This window comes from Castanea sativa, chromosome 6, assembly GCF_040712315.1.
Source record: "Castanea sativa cultivar Marrone di Chiusa Pesio chromosome 6, ASM4071231v1".
NCBI lineage: Eukaryota > Viridiplantae > Streptophyta > Magnoliopsida > Fagales > Fagaceae > Castanea > Castanea sativa.
This window is the reverse complement of record NC_134018.1, coordinates 2,493,438-2,510,376: the sequence shown is the minus strand read 5'-3', so window position 1 is coordinate 2,510,376 and position 16,939 is coordinate 2,493,438. Positions and strand designations below refer to the sequence as shown.

Sequence of the window (16,939 nt, the reverse complement as noted above, 5' to 3'; positions counted from 1 at the left end):
GCGTTTGGATAGCTTATTTTTTGTTAATTTATTTTATTACTCAGCTTATTTTTGCAACAATGTACGGGCCTATTACACTTTTTAGTACTCTTCATGGGTCTTATTGTATTATTTCAACTAACTTTAATCTTTATTTACAGTACTTTCAACAAAAAATTTTCAATTTTAACAAAATAAACAGATCTCAAACGCCTATAAAAGAGAAAATAGAAACTTCACCTACCCAAACCACTTCATTTATTATTGTCCCACAAGACACAACTTTTTGTGCCAAATATAATAGAGACTAAAATGAGTTTCTTAGATCCTTGATCACATATAGAGAATCCTCTCTTTATCCCTTATCACATTGATTAAAAAATTCTCTCTTTTGTCATATTTTAAGGCTATTTGCCTTTGCTTCATGTGTTTATGGTTACTTTAACACCTTTAATTCGAAAGCTACCGCTTTGTGTGTAGATACACACAAAGCTTTAAGGCTACCGCTTTGTGCTAGCCTTCTTTACTTTCCATGTGGACATGAGTGGTGGGATTGACTTCCTTGACTTGAGTCTGAGAAAAAAAGCTAGGCTAATTAAAGCTCAACGCATGATAAGGTGACAAAAAAGACCCTAACACAATTCAAACATTGGATTATTTAGTTATTTGAGTATGAATTGGGGGTTTGATTTTCTAATTTGATTGATGTTTATTTTGATTTAATTTTAAAAGTTTTATGTTTGGTTGTGAAGTTAAGAATTTTGTAATGATTAATTTATAACAATTATAAATTTCAGGTCTAATTTGAAAAATTTTAAAACTATATTGTTTAATTTGAAACCACATTTAATATGAAGGGTTTAAATGTTATTTGTACAAATAATTATGTTCTGCATAGAAAAAAAAAGTAAAAAAGAAGAGGAATAAAAACAATTTTTTTTTTTTTTACATAATATGCAGAGTTAAGTGGTCCTTGATCCACCTTGGTAGGTAATTTATGCCGATCTATGATCTATTCGTTAAGTAATTTTTTAATTTATTTATTTTTTAAGAAACATTATAGGATCACAACAAATTTTATATATATATTTTTTCACAACTATTTGATATGACTAACTATGAATAATATAAAAAATATGATGAGTCCATGTGAAAGTTTATAAGCAAGACATTATCATCTAAAAGTAAAAGAATAGTGAAAATGGATATATAATTGATTGTGGTTAAAATAATTTTTTTTAAATAATTTTATTGTAAGCAAACAAGGAATTTTTATTGGTGCTATAAAAAAAAAGGGAATTTTTATTGGGTTTTGAAATCATAAATATGGCTTTGATTAGTTGGGAGCCCGGGACAACCTATGTGCAAGTGCAAGCCTTCACTTCTTCAAGCACCAATCAAATGTTATTCGCTTACTGTAACACGTGGCACAATTGCATTGGTTATAATGGGTGCCTGTACAGAGGAGCAGTCCTTACCTTACTAATTCCTCAGTTGGTCTGCTACGTACTCTGCTTATCCATTGTTAACTATACTTCTGAAACTGCCATTTGGCATTTCTTTTGAGAATGGGTGCTCTTCCATTCCAAAGCTTAGCTCACTTACCTTGTGCTGCTTCTTTATCTCCAAGGTATAATCTCTGCTTTTTTATTTTATTTTCTTTTTTCCTGTGTTCTTTAATTAGTAGAATTTACATTCATTGTGGAATTTAACCCAAGAAAAAAAAACATTATCATTTTGTTATTATTGTTTTCAATCATTACTCATTAGTCATTGTTATTGTTAGCTGTGGTATTCACTATTCATACCAACAGTCTAGAACTCAGAAAGTTTCTCTCTCTCTCTCTCTCTCTTTTTAAATACTTAAAAAAAAAATCAAATTTAGTTGCAGTAGAATTTGCCATGCATTGTTCCTGTTGGAATTTGTGGCTATAGGGATTAGAATAAAAGTATTTTGGCATTTGGGTATGCTTTGTTTGTTCTTTCTTGTTTCAAATTTTCAATTATAATTTATTGAACATTTGGGTTAAATTTTCTTTCACTTGGCATCTGGGTATGCTGCATATTTGGTTATATGCTGCTGAAATGTTGTTCTTGACTGTTAAAAGTATATTGAAGTATAATTCTAACAAAGGTATTGATGCCCCAGATTATGTTGATTGGATTGGATGAGTGTGTGTGTTGTGCGAGTATGTGCTGAGTCCCGCATTGAATGTTTAATCAGTAGATAATCTTGGTTATATAAGTGAGTATTAGGAGCCTGAATTCTATCTGGACTTGTCCTTTTAGGGTATATGACAGATGTGGCTAGCGCTTTCTTGAGTCATGTTAGGTATCCTCATGTGCATGAAGGCCTCCGATCATTACAAAGTAAAATTGAATGTTGTCAATGTCAACAAAAAAATTTGGAGGATCCTGTATTGGTTGGTTGGTTGAGGACTCTGGTGTGGATTTATGCACTTGTTGGGCGTCTTACCAAATAATTAAGCCTTTGAGTTCGATGTTCTATCAAAAAATGATTGCGGTTCTGATGTCACAAGCTGACACAAGCATCAGCTTGAGGTTACTTACTGAGATGTTCTGCAAAAGCACATGATAGACATATATTAGTGGATGCAAGGACATAGTGTCTAATACATTAGCATGGTATTTTGTTTTTCTTGTCTTGGAAAAAATATGAAGACGATTAGTATATCAAAAACCTAAATGATGCCTTAATATCTAAATTTTATGTTTTTGATTGGTATCTATATGTATCCTTTAGAGAAAAATAGAGACCTTTATTTTGAGTAGCATAACCCTTTAAGTCTTTAACTTTGTTTGCTTTTGTCAGCTGTATGAAGAATGAACAACCTAAAAATGGTATGGCTAAAAGTTTGCATGATAGATATCCCTCACTAATGGTCAAAAGATTGCCAAGAAGGCTTCTTTTGCAGTTTATGGGGTTCAACCCCATCCTGTTATGTGTTTATCCCATTATTGCTGCACCGCTGCCAGAGATGAAGGAACCTGAAGTTATTCGGTAAAATGTTTTATGTGTTCTGGTTCATTCATTTGTTATCCTTCTTCTTAGTTCTCTCTCTCTCTCTCTCTCTCTCTCTCACACACACACACACACACACACAGAAACTTTGATTTTATTCTCAAACATGGTAGTCAGAAGGTTGTCACAAGCTTCACTTTAGCGCCCGTTTGGTGCTGCCTTTTTTCAGCCTTTTGAAAACAGGATTGTTTGAAAAATTGTACCTAGAAAAATGTGAAGTTTAAAAAGCTTTGAAAAAGTGCAAACGAGCACTAGAATTTTATCAATTCTCATATGTGATTATTATTTGGGATTTTGAAGCATCCAGGGCCTTCAAGCTAGCCAGTGGTGTGAGAATTCAAGGTATAAATATCCGTATGATTCACATTCATTTTTCTTGATAAAGATATTAAGTGCATTTAATATGTTTATTTAGAGGAACATCTTAGATGATCTTATATTAAGAATTAGACATAAAGATTCAGTTACAGTTGCTAAGTATACGTTAAATTTCTGTTTGTTGCATTCAATTTATTAGCTAATCACCTTGAGTTTTTTTCTTTTCTGTATTGTGTTTGAAAAATTGCTTTATCTTTCTGCTTGATATATTGTCTTACATCTCATTTTCCTCATTTGTGCTTCTCCACAGTGGGTTGACCTTTTAAGAGATGATCTTTTCTTGAACTGTTGCCAATCATTTAAGCTTTATTTAGGATGTGTCACAAGATTGTATATGGAAGTGATTCACTAACATCCCCATTTAAAAAGAAGGCGTCATGCTCTCAATGCAATAGGAACACTAAGCATAATTTTGTTTTCTCCTAAATTATACACCAACATCCTTGAGTTTACTTTTTCAGAGATTATTGAAGGGGAAGGACCAGAAGCCAAGGAAGGAGATGTAGTTGAATTTAATTATGTATGCAGGCGTGCAAATGGATATTTTGTTCACAGGTAATTTAAAAATTACACGTGTGGTTATTTACGAAATCACCATAGAGGGAATGAATATTTTTGCCTAAAATTGAGGATCCAAATTCAAACCATTGCAGGATTTTGTATACAGACTTCAATTGACTAATTATCTTGTTTCCAGTGTTCTCTTTCTTGCACTTATACTAGTTAATCTGACCACCCTCTGTGATCTCTTTTGAACTCGTGCTATACTGTAGTACTGTGGATCAATTCAGTGGAGAAAGCAAACCAATTACACTTCCTTTGGATGAGAACCAGGTTTTTTCTGTTCTAGACTTAAGTAAATTGTCACTTCTTTTTCTAGTGAGTACTAGGACAGATACTAGGACAGGGTGTAGTGAAATTAGAAGATCATTCCTTATGCCAAAAAGAGAAGGTAAAATATGAAAGAATAGAAAATATGAGGAGTATTGCTTGAGATTATATTTACTATTTCAATACCATTTAGCAATTTTCATCTTCACGCTGTAATGGTGCAATTTACATCACTTTCATTTTTATCACCACTGTCAATAAGTGACCTCTTCAGGTGAAATATCAAATGTCCGATATCAGATCTTTCAAATTTAATCTCACCATATTCCTTTAGTCTTCTTCCCAAACCACATTTTACTTCTTCTTGTTTTTATGTTCCGTTCGTTCTAACTTCAGGTGCATATCAATTGAGACTCCCTTTGTATCTGCTCCAAGACTTAGCTCAATAATTTTTCAGCACTAACATTTTTTGTAAGCTTTCCCTAATTATGAAAAAATTATTCAACTTGATAATATAGATTCAGCTCAAAATATTCATTAGAATCAGCACTAACTTGGCTCCTAATTGTTGGTTTATTTACTTTTTGCAAGCATGTAATCAGGCAAGACACAATATCTAAGTTGCTTCTCATGACAGGTTATAGAGGGCTTGAAGGAGGTTCTGATTGGCATGAGGGTTGGAGGTATTGGAATGTCCGCTTATCAATTGGTTTCCAACTTTTTTAGTGATTTTTGCTATAAAATGCTACCTCAATTTCTTTGGCCCGCTATGATGATGTACATCCTCAGCAGTCAGCAGTGGCTTAGATTTTCAATTTCACCCAATGCTCCTGTATTTTATTCCATTTCCTTTTAATTTTTATTTTTGATCGGTAAATAAAAATTTTATTATTAAACAAAATACACACAGAAATAAACATTTTATTAGTGGTGGAGTGTGGGCATCTGGTATTTGCCTTTCATTGGCCTATACCTTGAGGGAGTTTCTCGTCATAAAAAAATAAAATAAATAAAAAACAAAAATAAATACAGAAAAGTTGAAACAATTGTGCCCCTAGTATTCAGGTAGAATACTAAGGGAGACAATATTAATTAAATGTTATTTGCTTAAATCTTAATACTGGATTAAACCGGTAAATAACTTAATCACCACTCTCTCTCTCTCTCTCTCTAATAATCTATTTATCATTCCAATAAGCAAATTTTGTCCAAATCTTTTAACACTAAACAAGAGTCTGAATGGTAAATTTGTATTCATTTCATATGTTAGTAAAGATGTGATGTTTACCTATCATTTTGGTGGTTCTAGATCCTAATGTCTGCCTTTTGCTATCAATTCCATAAACATAAAGAAATTGCTGACATTTCCAGGAAAAAGAAGAGCATTAATACCTCCTTCTTTGGGATACATTGACGAAAACTTACAGCCAATCCCTGAAGAGGTTACACTTTAACTTGTCTGTTTAATATTCTAGAATTTGTACTCCCATAACCTTTTTTTGTTAAAATGACTATTTTGTTTTTCTTTTGTTGCCATCTCTTTAATGGAAGTCACTCTCCCTATTGCATTTTTATTAAGGATAAAGAGTTTGTGTTGTACATTAATTAAATTAAGACTAAAACATATATGATTTTTGGTTCATGGTTGCAGTTTGGTCCTCGACGTAGCCTTTTATCGCATGCAAATGAACCTTTGGTATTTGAGGTGCAGCTGTTGAAAGTAATATTCAAGTATTCTTTTTGAATACTTGAATTCAATTCTTTTGAGAAGAATATACAAGTTATATTTTGGTGGGTAATAGTGAAGTTCTATTTTTTGAAATTTGATTATTGTATTTGGATCTTCTTCCCTCCCCATATATAGTTTGAATGGACAATGATTGTCCAAATGGGAAATTTATTTGGACTGTTGTAGAATATCTTAGATCTGAATCAAGTAATGCCCCACTGTTAGATCTGAATCAAGTAATGCCCCACTGCCAATTCGTGTACTAAAGAAATAATTTGGGTTGGACACATTCAAAAGTATTGTTTACTAGAAAGTGGACTGGTATGGACCATGGAGTCATGGACTAAGTTCTTGTAAAAATATATGGTTATCTGTAATTTAAAAGGTTGATTTTTTTGCGAAAGCATATCTATGTATAAAAAGAGTCAATACGTAAAGCTACAGGGACATGGCTACAGTAAGCTTGGTTTATTCAATGAAGCCATGAAGGGGTTGTGAGGGGCTTTATATAGTGAGCTCTACAAGGGTTTCTAGATCCTTCTATTTCACCTTCTTTTTTTCTTTTTTCTTTTTTTTTTACAATTATTTGTAATTATTAATGATTTTTTTTTTCCGAGGGAGACTCGGGCGGTCTAGGGGGTATTGATTGGGTTACCTGTGGGGATTTGGAAACTTTGTGGGAGTTTTTTTTTTTTTTTTTGAAAACAAACTTTGTGGGAGTTTAATCTATAATAACATCGGTAGTTTTGTTTTGCCAAAAAAAAAAAAAAATTGGTAGTTTTAATGTGTTTATAACAATGAATATACCATTTTTAATTAATTAAAAAAACAAATTAGAGATTTTATGTAAAAGAACTACCTAATTTTATTTATTTATTTGGATTGATTGTATACCTTGTATAAAATACGGAGTTTGTATGCCAGATGCAAAGATTAAATAAGAATTTTATTTAAAACAACAAATTACAAATACTACCAAAACTAACTCTAACTAATCCATTCAGCAGGAGAGAAATGAATGGAAATGGAAATGGATGGAATGAAATGAATTATATTTTAATATTCATTTTATTCTCTTGTTTGCGGGTTTGAATGGAAAAGAATGGAACAAGTAGGAGAGAACACTCTTTCATTTTCATTCTCTTAAAATTTCATACTTTCATTCCTCCCAAAATTAGGTTTGTTGTGACCTAGTCAAAGATTTTCAAATAAATTTTTTTGATAATAAATGATAGGGGTATTTCTGACTAAGGCTCAATAATCCTAACCACGCCATGCAAGGAAACTAACGGCGCCTATGGGTCCGTTAGTCCAACAGAAGCGGATAGAGGATCTAGAAAGACGACATGAAAAGAGATGAAGTCGCACTAAGACCCAATGCGATGGAAGGCCAACGGGTCCAATGTGGTCTTGCTTGGTCCTCACGAATGTTCATATAAGGAAACATCTTGCATACCATGCAGGATAAATTACTACTAATTCATATCTCCCTCATATGAGAAGACACCTTATAATCTCGGGAACCCTAGTACCAAATCTTCTCCATAAGGAAAAATCCCCACTCTTAAGGGATCTTGATTCACCACTCGCCACTATATAAGCACTAGGCCCCCACATTTCTCAGGTACACAAAAAATTCCTAACTCTCTCACTATAGAGTTCTTAGAGATTTCTCATTCACTAACTTGATCTTCGGAGGGTTTTTGGCCGGTATCACACTGGTGCCTTCTGTTTAACCCTTGTGTCCTTGTCCTGTAGGTGTCTATTAGCTTGACTTGAGGCCTGCAACTCACTGACGATTTCAGCACATTATCAAAAAAAAAATTTCAAAAAATAAAGATAGCAAAATCATGGATATATATATATATATATATATATATATATATATATATATATATATATTTATTATTTTTTTTTTTAAAATTGTGCATTCCTATGAGGGACAAGTCAATACCAATACTCCAATTGAAGAAAATGAGATGACCAAGTAAGGTGACCATTCACTGCCAAGAAGTGGTGGCATGTGAATTACATATAGACATTTTCCCTAATAATTTCAAACCCATGAAGCATTCATTTTTCCACACATGACCATGTGCATAATTCTCAACTACGCACAAAATATCCTACCCAAGTGTGTTTTGGGTCCTTGATCGGTAAGTGACCAAGAGTTTAAGTTTCATTAATCAACCACGCGAGTTCAACCGATTGAATATGAAATGATAGAGGCATTGCTTCTGCTATGAAAATAGTCATACCGCTTGTGAATCCCTTTCACCAAAAGAAAAAGTTTTTCAAAGTCAACCCTGATTTATATCTTTGCACTCAAGCTCTCTAGGCTAAGAAGCTAGAACTGAAGATGACGGAGAAATGCCTCATTTCTACTATCTTCCCGCTTGTAGAGAAATATCCTTTGATAGCTAACGTTGGGACAGGTTAATTGGTTTTAGGAATCTCAAGCCATGACACAATAAGTGAGACTACCAAAAGAATCTGAGTCGACCAAGTTAAGTCCTTAATAGTTTATTTACACTGAGTATGTTGTTTCACTTTGGACATGCATATTATTGTAGACTTGTAAATTTAGACTAAGTCATTATTCCCATTGTTAGCTTATGCATTTCGCATAAAAAGTCTTATTAAGTTAGGTAGTACTAAACCTATAACATGATCCTTGAAGTCAAATAATTTCCTTCCAGTCATTTTAAATTACTTTGAGTAATATAAATTTGGTTCTCCTCAAACAAATTCAAGTAAAATGTTGTAGATAATGCACAAATAAAAACCATATGTTGTGTTAGAATCATGTAAAAGTGATGGTTCATCACTTATGACTTGGCACCTATAAGTTGTGGAGCAAAAATATGTCCTGTTCTTCTAAATAACCATATTTGCAAATACATCTTATAAGTTCCAACAACTTCTCTATTACATCTTTCATTCCATGCAAATAACATTTCATCTCATTTCCATCCCGTACACTCAAACTACTCATACTTGAGAGAAATTGAAGTAATAATTGATAATACGATTACAAACACTTAAACCAGTCAGACTTGAGAGAAATTGAAGTAATAATTGATAATACTTTTACAATTCTTCTCTTGAGAAAATTTATAATAAAGGAAAACTATGTTGTGAGACATTGGAGGAAACCAAAAGCCTACTGTAGTGCACCATCAATTGAAATTTCTTTATAGGATCAATAATCTGAAACTCCTTATATAAATTCTCCCTAAAAAGAAGATATCCTCCAAATCTGTCAACAAAAGACAGATTTCTAATATCAGATAATATCCAGATGCACTTTGTACCATCCTTTTTGACCTTCCAAAGAGCAATTCTTTTTTTGCTACTACCAGTATATGTCTTGACCACAAATTCCATATTTGTTGTCACCAGTGATTCTTTACGAATATTATCAACAAATGATCCCACCCCTTTGAAACAGCATATGATTGTTGTTGTAGTTTGGGCTTGGTTGTATCATTTTGTTGCGTGCAAATTAGGCTTTGTTCCCATAAATAAAAATAAAAATAAAAATAAAACTTTGTTATTTGAGGTGCCACTGTTGAAAGTAATATGAGTTCTTGAAAACTTGTATTCAATTCTTTTGTGAAGATTCAAGTTTTATTTATTTATTTTTTTTTTTTTTTGAGAAAGTGATTCAAGTTTTGGTTTGATGGGTGATAATAAAGATTTTTTTTTTTGCACTTGATTATTGTATTTGGCTCCCCTCTTCCCATAAATAGTTTGAATTGACAACGTGTGTCATTTCAAATGGGAAATTTATTTAAATTGTTGTGTAATAATATCTTGGGATCTGAATCTGAGTAATATGCCACTGCCAATTCATGTACTACTGAAATAATTTGGGTCGGACACATTCATAGATATTATCCACTAAAAGTGGAATGGCATGGACTATAAGTTCCGTTAAAAGTAAATGGATTTTTGTAACGTAAAAGGTTGATTTTTATGCTAAGCATGCATTCAAAAAATAAGGACCTTGCACTTCAAGACTTTAGGCAAAAGGGAGGTTTGGTATGTATAGATCGGTTTAGTTCCATGGCATTTAAATTTTTTAGTCATTAGGGCCTGTTTATATGCTACTTATTACTGAAAACTGAAAACACTATAGTGAAATAATTTTTAAATTTGTGAATGGTGCCATGAGACTCAGTTTTAAAAGTTTTTTTTTTTTGCTGAATTCTGTATTTGCGGGTTCCGTGAATAATGCACGGGGCCCACCATTTTTCAACAAAATGTAAAAACGCATGTTCAACTTGTGTTCCAAATGCACATTGGGTTTAATTGTTTAAGTGATAGATTAAAGATAATGACATTGTTTGTAGAAATCTATGGTTAAAACTTGCCCATTCCTTTGTTCACTATCTACTTATCACTCAAGAAAAAAATAAAAACTTGTTAGTCTTTTTTTTTTTGGGAAAGAAGACTGAAAATATTATTAGCCAGTTTCGGCAAAGAAAATAGACTCAAGGTGTGGAGGAGCATTCTCTAACCATATCGACAAACCTTTAACATGTCTTGCATGTCTAACTAGGTTATGAGCCACTTTATTACTAACCCTACGTATATGAGAAAAAGAAATACAACTATTGGTAACTAAGGTGGATTTAGCCCATGAAATAATGTGTCCAAAGGGAGTAATTCTTAGATATTCTCGGATCACGGAAAATGGTGCTCCATTTTTTCATATTTATGGTGGGGTTCGCTTATTAAATTCATGGTGAGGTCTACCATGAATATGAGAGGAGGGAGTACCATTTCACTATACTCTAAGACTACCTAAGAATTTTCCGCCCAAAGGTAGATAGGGAATCTTCATCAGACTTGAAGGTGTTGATCACAATTAGTGTTTAAGTTCAACCGTTAGTCATGATGTGATTAAGTTCAAACTAATTAATTAGTGTTTTTTTATAAGCTTCACTGTTTTTGATAAGCCCTAATTAATTAGTGTTTGTAACTCTCTTTCTCTTACTAAATATATTCAACAGAATATCTCCCATATAGAAGTCATCATTGTTAAAGACACCTGGATCTGCTTAGTTAAATTTCATTAATATAAAAGCAGTTTTTTTTTTTTTTGGTGAGATAAATATAAAAGAGGAGTTTTATCTATAAACTCGTCGTATCAATATAGCAAGGATCTTTCTTATTAAAAAATTTAAAAAAATTCAGGATCTTCTAATATAAGCGAAAAAATAAAAATAAAAAATTTGCACCCAAACAAAACGGTGTCGTTTGAGGTAAGAACAACACTGCTTTTGCTTAATTCCGAAGTCTTAAAAATCTCACCCGCAACATCATTTTGCTTTCAAAGCAATAATCTCAGAAAACCCACTAATTTTTTGATACTTTTTTTAAAACCCCAAAAACAAAAACGTTTTCAATTTTGTTTCAAAAAACCAAAACTTTCCCACAAAAGCTAAACACTTGTTTGGGATCCTAGAAAAAACCAAAATGGAGAAAATGGCGCAAGGATGGTTCTCTGGGATCAGCAGCAGCAGCAGTAACAGTGAAGAGCAGCAGCAAAAGCCTTCGTCGTCTCTGTTAGCAGATTGGAATTCTTACGCGGCTGCTCAATCGCCGGAGGAGAGCTCTAGTTTGGGTTTGGGTTTCGATCTCGAATCTGCGGTCAGGTCCGCAAACGACACCGTTTCCGGAACTTTCAGTGTGTAAGCTATCTCTCTCAATTTCTCAATCATGGGTTTTTTTTTTTTCCTTTTTGAATTATGGGTTTTGGGTATTTTGTAAATGCGTTTATTTTTTTATGTTGGGGTTTGGGGAATAGTGTGCAAGTATGAATGGATTAGACTATAAGGAATAGTGTGTGTGTGTGTGTGTGTGTGTGTGTGTGTGTGTGTGTGTGTGTGTTTGTGGGATCTGGATGTGGGTGTTTGGTTTTAGGATTTTGGTTGTGTAAGTATGAATGAATCAATACTAGATTTACTAGATTTTTTTTGCATTGTGTTGAGTAAGTTTGAATGATTCAATATAAGAAAAAAGTTTGCATGTATGAGGACTTGGATTTGCATTATGTTGGCTAAGCATGAATAGAGGTCGTACCTTGGTGTGATGGCAAGTGTCCTCTATCCAACTGATGTGCTGCAGATTTGAGTATGAGAACCAGCTCTTTAGAAATCGGGGTTAGATTGTCTATCAAGTTACCTCTTTTAGACTATGTTTAAGCGGAGTCCAGTGGACTAGGTACAACCTTTTTTTTGTAAGCAGGAACGTAGATTACTTGATTTTGCATTATGTTGTGTGAGTGAGTTAAATATAAGATTGTGTGTGTAGGTGGATCTGGTTGCGGTTGTTTGGTTTTTAGCATAAGTAGGGTGTAAGGCATAGTGGGTTACCCGATTTTGTATTATGTTGCTCAAGTATGAGTGAATTAATATAAGAAAAAGTGTGTGTGTGTGTGTGTGTGTGTGTAGGTGGAGCTGGGTATGGTTGCTTGGTTTTAAGTTTCGCCAAGAGCCTTATAGCTTAATTGGTTGGCACCTCTTGGTGTTTCCATATTTCATACAGGGTTCAAATCCCCCCACCCCCAATTATCAATCAAAAAGTATCGGTATGGTGTAAGTCATAGCATGTTACTGTTTATTGTGTTGCGTAAGTATGAAGGTATTAATATAGGAAAGTTTACACACAAAAACCTACACATAGAGCTATGCTTATGTGTGTGTATAGGTGGATCTAGTTGTGGGTGTTTGGTTTTAGGCATAAGTGGGTTACCTGATTTTTCATTATGTTGGTGCAAATATGAATGAATTTGTATACGGAAATGTATATATGGGCACATGTGTATGTATATGTGGGATACATTATCTTCTGATACCCTTCATGCTTGCAAGATTGAAGATAATCAGAGATCAACAACTTTTTCATATATAAATATTCATTTTCTTTATTTATTTTATACTTCAAAACTATACACTAAACATGAGTTTATGGATTGGATTGTAAATAATATCAGATAACAAGAAATTTGTCATGTGTGTTAAGAATAAGATAACATATAATTCGATGGTGGGATTTCAAAATGTTAATCCAATAAATTGTTGTAAGTGGTGTAACATTAACAAAATGTTACATTAGGTGTTACTTGATCCCGTGCGTATGTTTTAATTTCATAAGCTGCTTCATGGCCTTTGCTGTCAAGGGCTGAAAGCAAGCATGGGCATCTTAATTGGCACTGACTCACCAACTTAGAGATTTAATTCCTAAATTCACAGATTAAGACTAATTGCAAAGAAAGTATGTGCTACATATTTGAAGGAGACTGTGTTGGTAGTGAGGTCAGCTCACGCACTTAGAAATTTATTTGTCATGTTGGATGAAAGATGGTGCCAACTTGTGGATTCTAAAGGGTATATGCCTTTAGCAATAACGTGATTCATAAAATGTCAGAAGGCTTAAATTTAGACTAGGTTAGAAGTCTTAAATTTACACTAGGTGCTCTGAGTCATTTTATGTCGTTGTTGAGGCATGCTCATCAATACACTGCTCTCAAGAGATGCCCATGCCCATGGCTATGTCTCATTTCTAATTTAGGCAGTAGCTGTGATATGTTTAGTTATTGAGCAACTATTACACTGTTAAAATTTAAACAAAGCATTGTTTCTGGACATGGTGCACTTCTGAGCATTGGAAATCAAATCAATGTGAATTTTTGGTGGACTTCTGTTAGAAGTTTGAATTTTTCAGTTCTAGACCTATAGCGTTGCTCTATAATTATTAGGTAACAGGTAACATATTATATTGCCAGTAGCCCAGTACATAAAGTAATCATATAAACCCAGGTGGATGGTAATTTTATAACTGATGCAGTGAGGAGTATGTAAGGATGTCTACTTTCATGAACTCAAGAGGTTTGGTAGTTGTCTTTACCAAGGCTCTGGTGGAACTCATTTTCTGTTGATCGGTTCATAATGGGGCTTGGGTGAGTGATATCATGCTTTAGATTGAGATGGGTTCTCCTATTCTGTAATATGTGTAGACTGCACTATTTATACATAGCCCAGATCATAATTGGGCTTCAGTGAATGATATCATGCTTTCGCTTGAGATGGGTTCTCCAATTGTATAATATGTGGGGGCTACAAGTTGTAATGGGGAATCTGCGGACCATCTCCTTTTTCATTGTCCTGTAGTACACTCTTTATGGGTGATTATGCTTCAGGTTTTTGGTATTCAATGGGTCATGCCAGGCTTTGTGGTGGGGTTGTTATTTTGTTGGAGTCATTGGCTTGGGAACCATAATTCAGATATTTGGAATTTGATTTCAGGTTGTTTGATGTGGATTGTACAGACGGAACGAAATGGTTGCTCCTTTGAGGACACTGAGAAGACGTTGGTTGAGTTAAAAGATTTGTGCTAGCGTAGTCTTTTTGTTTGGTCTTGGTGCTGGGGTTTTACGGATTGTTCTTCTCTTATAGAGTTCATTTCTTCTCTTAGAATAGCCTCTTGATTTGTTTTCTCTTTGTTTTCTGTTATTGCTTTTCTGTGTTCATCATCATCAACACCTTGTATTTTCCTTTCTTTTTTATTTCATCAATTAAATTACTCTTATTACCTATCAAAAAAATATGCGGGGACTGCTCTATTTATATATAGTTCATAGTATATAGTCTATCATTAACTTTCTTTATGATATAGGATCCCAAATCCTGTAAACGACCATTCTTAAGTATGTACGTGAATTCCTTTTCGTGTCAGTTACATGATGTAGCATGCAAAATTATAATTAGTGTAAAGGAAGGTCATCTCATTTTCTTTTTACTCGGTCTGAACTTCAGCAAAATAAGCCAAAACTATTCTGTCATAATTATAATAATTAGTGAACTTGTCAAAAAAAAAAAAAATTGGTGAAGCAACTAGATCCTGAGCTTTGGATGGTGTGGCTACAAAATGGTGAAAGAACAATTGGGCAGGATCTTGAATTAAGGGCTCATACTGATAGGTTTTCTTTAGCAGAAACATGGGAATATGTAAATTCTGTTATTTTTTAGTTATGCATTCGCTGTTTGATACTTGTACAGGGTTTCTAAAGGAGTGAGAGAACTACCTGGGAACCTACAGTCTGCCACTAGTACCGTCCCTTCTGGAAAAGCGCTTATGTATTTTGGTTTGCTTCTGGCAACTGGGGTGTTCTTTGTTTTCATTTCATTTACCATGTTCCTTCCTGTCATGGTGCTAATGCCCCAGAAATTTGCCATATGCTTTACCCTTGGGTGTGGCTTTATTATTGGGTCATTCTTTGCACTAAGAGGCCCAGCAAATCAGCTTGCACACATGTCATCAAAGGAGGTATATCTGCTATATTAAATACCTATGGTTTGCTTTTGCAACATAGTCTTTAATGGTTTGACTGGCTATCAGCTTAATATTAATATGTTGTCTGATACTTTTTTTGTGTGGTATTTTTGTTATTTATCCAGAGACTTCCTTTGACATTGGGATTTATAGGCAGTATGGTGGCTACCATATATGTTTCCATGGTGCTTCACAGCTACATACTCTCTGTGCTCTTCTCTGTGATTCAGGTTTCTAATTTCATGACTCCCTTTTATATCTTTACTCTATAGACTATACTCCCTCATGCTGTTAGTCCTCTTTAGAAGATCTGACTTTTTATGGGAATATCATTTAATGTATTTTCTTTCAAATAGAAAAGTTAAGGTTTCAAGTTAAAAGATTTCCAAAATTACCCTGTTTAATTTGAGCTCAAATGAAAAAGGTATCCTATCAAAAATTGAAAAAGTTATTTTGACTTTTCAAATAAAGTAAATGGAATTTGGGAAAGTAAAAAACATTATGTCCAGTAACTTTTCAAAGAGGACCATATTTTGAGACATCTAAGAATGGAATAGAAGACCAACAATATGGGATAGAGAGAGTATTATTTTATTTACTGGGTGTTTGGACCTGGATTTGTTGTTGTTCTTGCATTCCTGTAATTATTGGTTATATTTTCACCATTGTTTTATTGAAGCATTGTGCATGTTCTGGTTGGTGTTGAATTAGTTGTAATATCCTCATCTTTTTTCTACCAAGACATGATATATGTTGACTACCAATCAATAATCAATAATTAACTTTAAAAGTGAAGATATTGAGTTATCCAATTGAACAATGAAATTGATGTTCCCATGGAACTTGCAGGTTCTCGCACTCATGTACTATGCTGTTTCATACTTCCCTGGTGGATCTGCAGGGATGAAATTCCTCTCATCTGCTCTTACCTCTTCAGTTATGAGGTGTTTTGGAAGGTGACCTTGACCCTGCTCTGTTTATGGTTGCCGACTTGTATATCTCTTACTTTAATTTAGATCACTGTCAGTGTTAGTAGAGACTTTGGGATGGCATGAGAACTCAGCTGATTGATTGATGTTGCAATGCATTTAATACCAAATGTTCAAAGTTCCTGATAAAAGCAAAAGAACATGATCAAATTTTATTCTATGCTGTCCTCACTCTATTGTTAGCTGTGAGATGTAGTGTGTTTTGTTTTAGCTACCCTGAACTAAACAGCCATCTGAATGGTAACATTTTTTAAAAATTAAATTTGGATACACTCCAAAAATAACGTCAAAAAATGTTACATTTTGTCTGTGCTTTGGATTAACTTGTTTGCCAAAAATTTACTAACTTATTTGCCGACGGCAAAAGTACACTGTACCTAAGGACTGGAAGGCTTTTCTGTTCTGTTGCTCAACATTATTGGGGGGGAGGGGGGGGTGTATCTCTAGCATTTCTGTAGGATGGTCCAGGAGTATTAACAACACAATTCAAATCATAGAAATGCTAGGTGTCTATGCAAAATGTTGCATTCTGACATTATCATGTTCCATACCAGCTCATTTATTTTCAGTCCCCATGTCTTGAATCTTGATGTGCCCTCTATAGGACATTTAAATCTAACTGGTGGTGATGCTAGTCCAGCATATAGG

The 16,939-nt window shown here is 33.8% G+C and overlaps 2 protein-coding genes across 2 annotated transcripts; both read left to right on the top strand.

Moving 5' to 3' along the window:
• Window positions 1-1,494: 1,494 nt before the first annotated feature.
• LOC142638680 (peptidyl-prolyl cis-trans isomerase FKBP16-1, chloroplastic) lies at window positions 1,495-6,320 on the top strand. The gene is made up of 8 exons (XM_075812736.1): window positions 1,495-1,609; window positions 2,813-3,001; window positions 3,330-3,364; window positions 3,862-3,955; window positions 4,174-4,234; window positions 4,869-4,914; window positions 5,603-5,673; window positions 5,883-6,320. The coding sequence occupies exons 1-8, from the start codon at window positions 1,548-1,550 to the stop codon at window positions 5,973-5,975; spliced, it is 651 nt and encodes a 216-aa protein (XP_075668851.1). The 5' UTR covers window positions 1,495-1,547; the 3' UTR covers window positions 5,976-6,320.
• A 4,924-nt stretch (window positions 6,321-11,244) lies between these two features.
• On the top strand, window positions 11,245-16,592 carry LOC142641062 (protein transport protein sft2). Its single transcript, XM_075815433.1, has 4 exons — window positions 11,245-11,659; window positions 15,029-15,296; window positions 15,428-15,532; window positions 16,152-16,592. The coding sequence occupies exons 1-4, from the start codon at window positions 11,445-11,447 to the stop codon at window positions 16,260-16,262; spliced, it is 699 nt and encodes a 232-aa protein (XP_075671548.1). The 5' UTR covers window positions 11,245-11,444; the 3' UTR covers window positions 16,263-16,592.
• Window positions 16,593-16,939: the final 347 nt, after the last annotated feature.

Bases quoted from the DNA above. Each gene is read 5' to 3' on its own strand.
- LOC142638680 (XM_075812736.1), top strand. From the start codon at position 1,548: ATGGGTGCTCTTCCATTCCAAAGCTTAGCTCACTTACCTTGTGCTGCT. The intron at 1,610-2,812 runs GTATAATCTCTG...TGCTTTTGTCAG, and splicing joins GCTGCTTCTTTATCTCCAAG to CTGTATGAAGAATGAACAAC. The intron at 5,674-5,882 runs GTTACACTTTAA...TCATGGTTGCAG, and splicing joins TACAGCCAATCCCTGAAGAG to TTTGGTCCTCGACGTAGCCT.
- LOC142641062 (XM_075815433.1), top strand. From the start codon at position 11,445: ATGGAGAAAATGGCGCAAGGATGGTTCTCTGGGATCAGCAGCAGCAGC. The intron at 11,660-15,028 runs GTAAGCTATCTC...ATACTTGTACAG, and splicing joins GTTTCCGGAACTTTCAGTGT to GGTTTCTAAAGGAGTGAGAG. The intron at 15,533-16,151 runs GTTTCTAATTTC...TGGAACTTGCAG, and splicing joins TGCTCTTCTCTGTGATTCAG to GTTCTCGCACTCATGTACTA.